This window comes from Oryx dammah, unplaced genomic scaffold (assembly GCF_014754425.2).
Source record: "Oryx dammah isolate SB20612 unplaced genomic scaffold, SCBI_Odam_1.1 HiC_scaffold_28, whole genome shotgun sequence".
Classification (NCBI taxonomy): domain Eukaryota; kingdom Metazoa; phylum Chordata; class Mammalia; order Artiodactyla; family Bovidae; genus Oryx; species Oryx dammah.
In genome coordinates, this window is record NW_024070212.1 from 107,920,015 (window position 1) to 107,932,221 (window position 12,207).

General features: G+C 36.9%; 1 protein-coding gene across 2 annotated transcripts in view; it reads left to right on the forward strand.

The window, feature by feature from the left end:
* The first annotated feature begins 544 nt into the window (after positions 1 to 544).
* The window catches only part of PSMB2 (proteasome 20S subunit beta 2), a 34,489-nt gene continuing 22,826 nt past the window's right edge, over positions 545 to 12,207 (forward strand). The window contains exons 1-3 of one of the 2 annotated variants that reach the window (XM_040231709.1): positions 545 to 901; positions 4,971 to 5,093; positions 8,110 to 8,180. In XM_040231709.1, coding sequence (XP_040087643.1) covers positions 811 to 901; positions 4,971 to 5,093; positions 8,110 to 8,180 — 285 coding nt within the window. In that variant the 5' untranslated portion in view covers positions 545 to 810. Of the gene's footprint in view, positions 974 to 4,970; positions 5,094 to 8,109; positions 8,181 to 12,207 lie in introns of both variants that reach the window. The other variant, XM_040231710.1, reaches the window with a different exon arrangement.

A 12,207-nucleotide genomic window follows, 5' to 3' on the forward strand; every position in this document is an offset into this window, starting at 1 on the left:
ATGAAGACTCAATTATGAAACCATTCAAATATCAGAAACTAATCATGGAATATATTAGCTTTCCCCAGAATGGCTGAAACATGTAAAGGGATGCCTGTACTTTTTCCTATTAACATACGAGCAATACCTGAGCACTGTGAAACATTCAAATAATATAGATGTGTATAAAATAAAAAGTGAAAGTACTCCCTTTAAATCACTGTTATCAGAGGTAGCAATTACGTATAATTTGAGGTTGGAAGAACATAAACACATCTTTTATTTGTCTCCATGTTTAGATCTTTAATTCAGTCATATTTTACAATTATGAAACCTGTAAAAAGGGCTCCTTTCAAATTTCAAGTTTATTTTTCTCTAATCTAGCTTGCAGGAAAGGGGTTTCAGGAGATATTTTGCCGAGAACCGAAGGGAAATTGCCAGCTAAAGACGCACATCTTTTGGCAGGCGCATGTGCTCGACACTTTGTATACAGCCCGTGATTTCCTCCTCAAGCGAGTTTTAAACTCCCAATTATAAATAAAGAAACTAGGTATTACGTAAGATTACGTAAGGCAAGTACCTCGTACTGCCAGGATCGCAGGAGACCGGAACAGGCCAGAAGCCGAGAGCAACGTTTAACGCACCAAACACCACCCACCCTTTCCCAACTCTCGCGACAGTTGTGCGTCATCCGGGAGCGCCGGTGGCCGGGACTGTCGCGGGGCCTGCGACGCGCGGAGCTCTCTTCGGAGGTGCTGTCTCACCCGTGAGGCGGAGAAGCCGGCCAGCCCCGCTCTCGATTGAACCTGCAGTCCCCGGCCTCCTGCTACCATGGAGTACCTCATCGGCATCCAGGGTCCCGACTATGTCCTTGTCGCCTCCGACCGGGTGGCTGCTAGCAATATTGTCCAGATGAAGGATGGTGAGAGGAAGCAGGGGAGGCCAGGCCGGGCCTGGGTATAGGGACAGCCGGGAGGAGTTCGTGGGAGGTTGGGTGAGTACTGGGGAGGTCTTGGGCATGGAACCCCGACTGCCCTGGTCAGCTCTTGCGTAGTTTTAGAATTAGGAGACAGGCAGACAGGCTTAGGGCCTTGACTTTGGCTCCTCCCAGGGTTCCTGGGTCAGTACTGTGCTCCAGCTTTAGCTGAATGCTTGCTAGGCGAGAGTTGCTTAAAGGAACTCAGTTTAAGTGTTTGAGTGCCAGCCCGGCTCCAGGATTCCTAGACCCCCTAGTTTCTGATAAATTTCTTCTTGTCGGTGCTGAAGAGGTTAGATTGTGACAGCATAAGGTGGGATCCTGGGGAGAGATTGTGGGACTAGAAATCTGCCATTTCCCTTCCACTGTGTGTATCTTCCCTAGTCTTAGCTCTGATCCTTCTTTTTCAGGGCACTGGCTACCTGGTTTTCCTTGTATTTAAGTAGCTAATGGAGTTAGGAAACTGGAGCCCCGTCACTCATTAGCTTTTTGACTTTGCACGTTATTTCGCAGTGCCCAAGTTTCCTCATCTGCTAAATCAGGGTTAGTAACACCGACCTCAAAACTTGTTGAGAGGATTGAGTTGAAAAAGTTTTGTTCAGATGTTTAACACTATGACAGATACATGGTAGTAAACATACTAAGCGCTGTATACGTGTTATTTTAAGCAGTTTACATTAATTCATTTAACCTTTTGAAATGGATGCTCTCACATTGACAGTTCGGAGGCATAGAGGTTAAGAAACTTGCTTAAGGCCTCAGGTGACAGAACCCAGGCTCAGACATGTGCAGTTTGACTCCATATTTTTAAAAGATTTTGATTGCTTGTCTGCGGAATCTTAAGAGTGTGTTTTCACGATTCATAGATATCCTACTTTTGAAAAAGTATTATCTGTTGGCCCAGATGATTTAATGTTCATTTGACAAATAGGTTTGGGACACCTATATGTCTTTTATAGTGCTAGGTGCTGAAGGGATGCAGAGAAAAATAAGATGTGGCCCTTATCTTAGAAGTTACAGTTTAATAAGGGATTCAGATATATGTACAAAGAATTATAACACAAGCTAGAAAATGATGCTGCATATGAAAAGTACATTCAAACTTCTCAGGTAGTGCAGAGAAAGCAGAGATTGTTTTTATCTACTCCAGAGGAAGTCTCTAGTTGTAGAGACTAGGGACGGCTTTGAGGGCAGGTAACAGTTCATTCTTGGCTTAAGGAAAGGAAAATTATCACACTGTTAAACATTTATGGTGTGGATTGTGTTCCTTAAGTCAAATTACTTTATGAAATTCCATGATTAGTTTGTAGAAGTTTTACTTGTAAACCATGTTTTCCAAAGGAGTCAATTTGTTTTTTAAGGGTAAATCTGTTCATTATTTTGAATACTAAGGCCTTTCACATGCAGGTGAGTTTAGCATGAAGTAGTTTAGCAGTAACAAATTCAGTACATTTATAGGTGTTCTGTTTCTTCACAATAATACATATGAAGCCACTTCAAAAAATAGAACGTGTTTTAAGCCTGCTTACATACACAGTGCTTTTAGGTGTTACAGGGTATGCAGTGTATTTGGTATAATCCATAAAGGGGTCTAGGACATTAAGAAAACCAGGAAATAAATATTACAAGATGATTTTGTATGATAAAAAGAAGTATCACCAGTGAGTATTAGGTTAGCTTTTAAATTAACGGTTTCAAAAGTAAATCCTTATGGTATTCAGAGAAATCACTGTGGTATAGAAGGAAGATGAATTTGAATTAGTTCTTTAAAAATGGTTGAAAAAAAATGGTTGAAAATAATTGTATTTAGCTCTAATTTGCTTCCTATAGTGTTTTCAGATATAAAAATGTTTATGATGGAAGCTTTGGAATTGTATAAGGACTTTTTCCTTCCTTTCATTTCATAAAGAAACTACATAGGGTAAGCTGAAAATGAATTAACCTTTTGAGATTCATTATTCTTCTGGTATAAAATGAGAGTGACGCTTCCAATCAGTTTTTTGATTTGTTGCTGTAAGATATTTTGATACTATAGAGATGTTTCCCAGAGATTGCTTGCTTGTTAAAGTGGCACAATATTTCAGTCTGGTTATATGCCCCATTTCATTTCTCTTATCTTCTGGCCTGTATAGAATTGCTTTTAAATTTCTCACAGTGCCTCAGCTCACACAGATTGCTCTTTTTTCCCCCCGAATTCCTGTAGCATGTGTAATCTGAACCACATCGTCTCACACTGAGTATGATAATGTTGTACATGTACAGTTTTCCCCACCTATGAGTTAGGCAGGGGGTAGGTGACAGTATCTCCATCTTACACACTCGGAAACTGGCTTAGAAAGGGCAGATAATTTGCTCAAGTTCAGACTTGAGCTCAACTAGACTTGCTCAGCCCAGACTACGAAAATCTCCTGGGTTCCGTCTAGAGTACTGCATGCTCACCTTGCTTATTTTGTTGTCCACTTGTCTCCTGCATGTGGATCTTGTATGTTCTTTTTTAAGGATCGGAAATGCCTTGAGCTACATAGCCGTTTCCTGCATGATTTAGGGAGTCGTTAGCATCTTTTTTTCTTTTTGATACCCCCTTCACCAATCACAATACAATGCATGTTTAAAAAACACTATTTTGGCCTTGAATTAAGTTCATTTCAAAACTGAACAGTTGAAGAGTTTACTGTTTCAAAATTTAGCATTTCTTCTAAGTATAACAAATTCTTTGTAAACAGGCCTCCCCCCGCCCTGATATGAAGCTTTTTTTCTCATTATGACAATAAACATATTAAGTAGTATTTTCTTACAAAGATGATGCATATGAAGTATAAATATTATAGGAAATATTCATAAGCATAATGAAAGAAATAAAAATTGCCCATACTTCTGCAACTGCAGGAACTCAGATGCTAGCGGCATCTAATACTCTTTTGATTCTTTTTCTTTGCATAGATGATTTATCTATACGTGAATTTTTTCTTTCATAAACAGTCTTTAAATCTTTAAAGTCATAGTCTTTAAATCTCCTGTAGCCTTTAAGAAATAAAAGTGTTTCAATCTAGGAGTTTCAAGGCAGCTTGATACCACAGACACATTTTGTTTGCACTTCCCCTCTAAAGTCTAGGAAACCTTATTACTGGTATCTCCAGTTCTCGAATACTTGTAAAGTATTTGACTATAGCATTTGTTTTTTAAATCCTGTTAAGAGATTTTGACGTTTCAGAAGCTTTCAAACAGGAAGCATGTCTCCCAGCGAAGATTATTCAGCACTATTTGAAAAATGAAAAGTGAAAGTGAGAGTAAGATAGGGAGATTTAGCTTTTTTCTGAAGCTACGGACTGAATATAGAGTTTTCTTCCTTGGGCACTAATTTCTATCTGAATATTTATTTATCTGTTTAATCTGAATGTGTCTGGTTCAGCTAGATAAGATTAGAGTATTGGGATTTTTGAGGTATTTTTAAATAGCTTAGTGCAATATTTGTTAGGATTTTTGCTTTGGCACTCATTGTAACTTTCTCTTTGCTTTGTAAATGGAGTTGGTTTACTTTTTTAGGTGATTTATAGTCTTAGTTGATTTTTTGTTCTTCCTTGAGATGGTTTCTTAATTGTAGCATTGATTCTTTTCATAAATGCTTTTGTTTATATAATAAGTTACATTCATATTTGTAGAGACATTTCAGGGTTTTGGAATCTTGAGCCTAACGACAATGGCCATTGGCTTGATTCCTTCAGTTTCTTCAGTTGTTGTTCATTGCATTTCACGTGCCTTAATGTTTTTATGTGTATTTTCAGTTACTAACTTTTACATATATTCTCCACCTGAAATTGATGTTAATAAAATATGCAAATGAATTTAACCTGGCGAGTGAAAGAAAGTAATTGATACAGTTGCCCATCAAAGTCTTCATAAAAGTTATTCATAAAATTCAATATGGTAATTGATAAACCTGTTTGTAGTTGCCGTGTAATAAGAATAATTTTCTGCTAAGGTAATTTCTAACACTGTGTGTTTTTTCTTTGAGTAGATCATGACAAGATGTTTAAGATGAGTGAAAAAATCTTACTCCTGTGTGTTGGAGAGGCTGGAGACACTGTACAGTTTGCAGAATATATTCAGAAAAATGTGCAGCTCTATAAGATGCGAAATGGTGGGTAATACTTAGAATGTGGTTCTGGTGGTTTTGTCTTTAAAGTGTATTGAAAGACAATATTCTATACTGGCAGTTCTATACATGTGCTCTTATTTTTATTTGAGTCTTACTATTTTTAAAGCCTTAGTTAGATCCTCCTTCTGGTCCTAAGGATTTTCTACAAAAATCCCAGAGCAGAAAAGAGAACTATTACAACACTGATACATGGGGGATAAAATAACCCCACCTTGAAAAATGAGCATGACGATATGAGATTTTTAAGTGTTCGAGAATGTGACTTGAGCTATAGTATGTATGAAATCTCAGAACTAAAAGACCTATGTTAAACTTGGTTATACTGTTTTTTTATGTGACAAATCACTCTCTGGACCTTTACTTTCCTTATCACTAAAATGGCATTATTGGGAATTCCCTGGCAGTCAGATGGCTGGGATTCTATACTTCATTGTAGAGGGGATTGGTTCGATCCCTTGTTGGGGAACTAAGATCCCATAAGCTGTGCAGCGTAGTCAAAAAATAAATAAGTGGTATTGTTATAATAATATTAATGAATAGTATGTATGAAAATGCTTTGTAAACTTTAGACTGTGTGTAATTATAGGAGATTTACTGTGTCATAAAAAAGTTCTGCCTTGCCTCTCTGGTAGGTTCTTGTCTAGGGAGATAATTAGAATTTTTGTGAGATATTTTGTGAACTCTCTGGGGCTAATAAACTCTTATCCACTGGGAAAGCCTTCCTGTGAAATAATACTAGCCACTAGCCCTTTGATCTGGGGAAGTTTATAGTGATGCTTTAGCAGAAAAGAACCTTCCTTCCAGTTACTTACTTCACAGTGTAATAATACTGTTATACATAGAACTAGTATAAATTAAGGAGCTTAATTTTAATATAATTGTATGTGTAAAATGGCTGGATATGATCCATCTGTATAGTTTTTTAGGTGATAAGCTTAGCATCATGCATTCAGTTCTATAAATATTTTTGAGGGCCTCATCCACGTTAAGCCTTCTGCCTAGTATCACAGAGAATTCAAAGATGAATAAGGCTCAGTTCCTGCCATTAAGAAACCTAAAGTACATGGTATTTAGGTTTAAGCAAGTTTAGAATCCTTTTTTTTAAACTTTTTATTTCCTAATGGGATATAACCAACTAACAATATTGTGATAGTTTCAGGTGCAACAGTGAAGGGCCTCAGCAATACATGTACATGTATCTTTTCTCCCCCAAATTCGCCTCCTATTCAGGCTGCCACATAACACTGAGCAGAGTGCCATGTGTAATGACTATTTGTTGTCTACATGGCCCCCATGAAGGATCCCAGTATTTCTGAAGTACAGTTGGTAGAGCAATACTTCCCTGTCCCGGCCCAGGAGAGGGTGGAGTGATAAACAAGAGAGTTTCTGTTACATAACTCTCAGGGTCTAAAGTCAATGCATAAAACACAAATTGTATATGGTTAAAATTGCCCTTAAAACTCCTTAAGTTGCCTATCGAATATATTTTGTGTATGTAACCCTACACAATATAGCTTGTGCATTTAAAATTCAATCAGTTCAGTTCAGTAGCTCAGACATGTCAGACTTGTTGCGACCCCATGGACTGCAGCACGCCAGGCCTCTCTGTCCACCAACTCCCGGAGTTTATTCAAATCATGTCAATTGAGTTGGTGATGCCATCCAGCCATCTCTTCCTCTGTCGTCCCCTTCTCCTCCTGCGCTCAGTCCTTCCCAGCATCAGGGTCTTTTCAAATGAGTCATCTCTTCGCATCAGGTGGCCAAAGTATTGGAGTCTCAGCTTCAACATCAGTCCTTCCAATGAACATCCAGGACTGATCTCCTTTAGGATGGACTTGTTGGATCTCTTTCAGTCCAAGGGACTCAATAACTGAGCCAAAATAAGGGAAAGAAAGAAAATCTATATGCAGATGGTCAGGCATCAGACTTTTCTGCCTTTTAAGATAATTGTGAAATCCTTAGCACTGTTTAGAGAGTTAGATAGAGAATTGACAAGTATTCCTGCTTGTTCAGAGTTGTTTCCATTATAGTTTAACATGAACTAATAGACTTGTAAGGATGAAATTCAGTAATATATGTGAAAGCACCTAATGTAAGCTCTGAAACATAATAGCTGTTCAATAAATATTCGTTAGAATTTTAATCTACATCTTACCTGATGTGACACTGGTATTGCGAATGTTGTAGGAAATAATCACATGCAATCTTTCCAAACTGGCATTTTCTTGTGGGTCTGCTGAGTTGGGGTCATTCTTGTGATTTTTGACACTAGCCCCATTTTATGCTGGAGTGTTTATATCCAGAGTTTGTTACTAAGGCACATCTGATGCCATTCCTCTGGGCTGTACTTTGCTTGGCATTACAACTTTATTTAGAGGTTTTATGATGGAGAGCCTCTATTTTTAAAATGTTACAGATAGCGATAGAAGCAATTTTTTCTCTGTGGCTTGTGCTGTTGAAAATCATATTACACTTCTTAATAAAATTACTTCACTTGAAAAAAAGAAAACCTTATAAAGTATGACTGAGGGTATTCTAATTTCCAGCCTCTCTTTCCCAGTATCTTTTTAAAATAAACTAAAAACATTATCATCTCAAGACCACTTTCTTTATATATATAAAACATATGTATATATTTGTACCTCTTCCCTTCTACAGAGGAAACCACAGTCTGTTGCTGAATGAATAGCTTAATCAGGAGGGTGAATTCAGTCTCACTGTAGAATAGTTACCTTGGTTCTGTTTTATGCCCAGTAATCACTGCCGGTACTAACTTTCCCAACTGTTGACAAAGGCTACCCAGTCCAGTAGTCTTTCCCTTCTCCAGGGGATCTTCTGAACCCAGGGATCAAACCCAGGTCTCCTGCATTGCAGTATTCTGGCCTGGAGAATTCCAAGGACTGTATAGTCCATGGGGTCGCAAAGAATTGGACACAACTGAGCAACTTTCACTTTCACTTTTCAACTGTTGACAACAAGTATGTATCTCTTGTACCAGGTTATGAACTGTCTCCCACGGCAGCGGCTAATTTCACTCGCCGAAACCTGGCTGACTATCTTCGGAGTCGGGTAAGCAATACAGCAAGCAGCCTTAGGAACAGAGAAATCTGTGCTTCTGTTCTATTGCTATTACACATGAGTAGTATTTTTGCCTTCCTGAGCCCTTCCTATTGCTACTTGTTATTCTTTAGTCTTGTGGGATTTGTTTTTTCTTTCTGCATAGTTGCTAATTAAAGCCCAGAGGGTGAACATACAGTTGCAGAAAATTTGGAGGGGGCACACCAACAGGAAGGTCTGGCAGTAGCCTTTTAATTTTCAGTGTTTTCACAGCAAACCATGTTTCTTAATTCCTGTGGTTGGATTATGTGGTGTTGGAGATGAAACCTTAAAATACTATTATATACAAATTTTATTTTGAGAGTAACTGTGTCTTTCTGTGACTCTTCTTGCCAATGCACACAGAACTATTCCTCTTCACTTAGTCTGGCCTTGTTGTTACCTTAGAACTGTCTTTGTTCCATTGACAGCATGTTAAAAGATGCAACATCTTAAAGATTCAATGAAAAAAGAAAGGGGGAAAAGAGGATTGAATGTATTAAAGATTGTGTAGGATGTGCCAAGAAAGTTTATGATTGCTAAAGGTGTCTATTATTCCCTTCCCACAGGGACTAAGTAAATAGAGCTCTGCCATGTGACTTTACCCCTGTGCCTGTTTACTCATCTATGAAATCGTGATAACTTCCTAAACCCCACAGGAGTGCTAGGATAATGAGTGCTTGTAAATCAGAATATTTAACATTCATATGACTTTTGCCCAAAGCATTTTGCTTAATAATTTAATCTGCTCACTAGTCTGCTGAGATATATAGAAGTTAATTCTCTATCACTGATAGGAATGAAAAGCATAAAGTGGCAAAGAGATTAGCTCCAGGTCACACAGCAGGTCAGGCAAAAGCTACACTAATGGTACCATAATTACTTGCCTATTCTGCCTTGACAGCTACGTGGTTTTTCAGTAGTGTTTCTAGAACATAATTTTTTTTAAAAAATCTGTACTTATTTAAGCTGATTTATGACAAATCAAAACAAGTACAGGTTTTGATTTGTTACTTATTACAGATTTTAAAGCAGTTTATTTTCTAGTGTCTAATACTGAATTGAGAACTTCTCAGTAAATAGAATCTCTCTTTGCTAGCTTCGACAAAGGAGTTTGTGCAATATGAAAAACTGTGAAGTTTGAATAGAAGTTAAAAACAGGATGAATTGGGTAGAGGGGATAAATTTGTATACATTGTTTTAATCTGGGTGAAAGATCATTGGCCTTTCTTATTTACTCTTCCCCAAGAGAGGTAAATGGATCAGAGACAACCTTTCCTGCTTCTTAGAAGTTCCTGTGGTATTCAGTAGAGAGTATACTGTGGCTTGCTGTATAAAATATCCCTCTGACTTGCCAGGCAGAATTGGAATAAGAATTCCAGCTTTGGGCACAATAAACACTTTGTCTTAAATGCTACAGACATTAAGTGAGTTAAGCTCCTTTTAGAATTGAGATAAGAGTGGCAGTGTGCTTTATGCAAATGTAGTGAATCCGGTTAATCTCCTAGCAGAAATGTTTGATGTCTTAACAAATAAATATCCCTTGTAGACAGTGACATGGGGCTCTAGTAAACATTGGCTACCTCTGCCTTGTGCTTCTAGATCCAATCCCTGCTCTGCCACCTTCCAGTCAAATGAGATTGTTCTAAAATACTAATTCATATTTCAGGCATTTTTTTACGAGGAGAAAGGTGATGGTGGTTTTTCAGTCTTCCCAATAAGTACAAAATCACTAGATTTGGCATTTTTATATAGTCACACCATTTGGCACATGATACTTATTTGAGTCAGCCAGTTACCATGCATAATTTCATGTCTGTAGCTCAAAGTGTTTGATCTCCAGTTTGCTATGTGCTGTGTTGTTTGCCAATCTTATATAAATTGGTTCTTTAAGATACAGACAGTTTAGTTTGTTGGTTAAACACAGTGTCTGGAATTACACTGCCTGGGTTTAAATCTTTGCCCACTGACTTGCTAGTTGTGTCTTTGAACAAATTCTTAGCTTAATTTCCCTACTTATAAAATAATGGTACCTACTTCATGGAGTTATTATGAAGATTAAATGAGGTAATCATACAAAGCTGTTAACACAGTGTATGACACATAAACCTAATTAATACATTCATTTGGTAAATAAATTAATAAACTTTCATCTTTATGGTGTGTTACTGTTAAATTGCTGTTACAGGAGCAATTTAATTGTTAGTTTCCTATGGGAGATTGTTTTTTGTGTTATTTTATATTTAGTTCAACAATCTGCTAGTAAAGAATGCTGTTAATAAGGAAAATAGAATTAAACCAACATCGATCATATATTATGTGCTCAGCTTTTTTCTAGATTGACATAGTCCAGCATGGTAGCTACTAGTCATATATGCCTATTTAAATTTAAAATAATTAAAATTGTGTATCAGTAGATGAATGGATTAAAAAGATGTGGGGTGTGTACACACACACACACACACACACACACACACACACACACACAGTGGAATATTACTCAGCCATAAAAAAGAATGGAATCCTGCAAACACACACAGTGGAATATTACTCAGCCATTAAAAAGAATGGAATCCTGCAATTTGCAACAATGTGGATGGACCTAGAGCATACTATGCTTAATGAAAAAAGTCAAACAAAGACAAATACTCTGTTACCATTTGTATGTGAAATCTAAAAAACAGAATAAATGTATATAGCAAAACAGAAGCAGATTTACAGATACAGAGAACAAACTATTGCTTACCAATGAGGATAGGAAAGAGGAGAGGCAAGATAGGGGCATGAGATTAAGAAGTACAGACTACTCTGTATAAAATAAATAAGCAACAAGGATATGTTGTAAAACAGGGAAATGTAGCTATTTTATAACTTTAAATGGAGTATAATGTATAAAAATATTGAATCCCTATACTAGACACCTGAAACTGATATAATATTGTAAATCAACTGTGTTTTAATAAAAAAAACTTGCTTCAATTTAATTTAAAATTCAGTTCCTCTGTGAGAGTCTCTTGAACATTGAAAGAGAAATAAACTTTTGTTTCTTTAAAGAAAAGACTTTGGTTCCTCAGTCACATTAGTCACATTTTAAGTGCTCAATAGCCACTTGTGGCTAATGGCTATCATATTGGAAACTATAGATATAAAGTTTGAAAACTAGTGTAATTGAATGATTCCTGATACAGGAGGTATAGCACCAGCTCTCCCATGAGCTAGATGAAAAACCTTGGGAGAAAGAACATATGGGTAATTTTTATAGTTTCTTTCAGCTCCCAGATAGCATGATTTAAAGATCTAATGTCAAATACTACAAAACTATAGTAATCAAAACAAGGTGATATTGGCACAAAAACAGACATATAGGTCAATGGAATGGAATAGAGGGCCCAGAAATAAACCACATACTTGCTGTCAGTTAATTTACAACAAAAGAAGTGAGAATATCCAATGAAGAAAAGACAATCTTTAGCAAGTGATATTGGAAAAGCTGGACGGTTAAATGTAAATCAGTGAAATTAGAGCACTTTCTCACACCACGTCAAAAATAAACTCAAAAATGGCTAAAGACCCAAATATGCAACATGACACCATAAAACTCCTATAAGAGAATATATGCAAAACATTCTTTGACATAAATTATGGCAATATTTTCTTAGATCAGTCTCCCAAGGCAAAAGAAATGAAAGCAAAAATGAAGAAATAGAACCTAATCAAAATAAAAGCTTTTGCACAGTGAAGGAAACCATCAGCAAAATAAAAAGCAACCTACGGAATGAGAGAAAATATTTGCAAATGGTGTTACTGACAAGGGGTTAATATCCAAAATATATTAACAGCTCATAAAACTCAGTATCAAAAAATATATAATTTAAAAAGTGGGAAGAAGATTTAAATACACATTTCTCCAGAGAAGATATATAGGTGACCAACGGACACATGAAAAGATGCTCAACATCGTTCAGTTCAGTTCAGTTGCTCAGTCATGTCCGACTCTTTG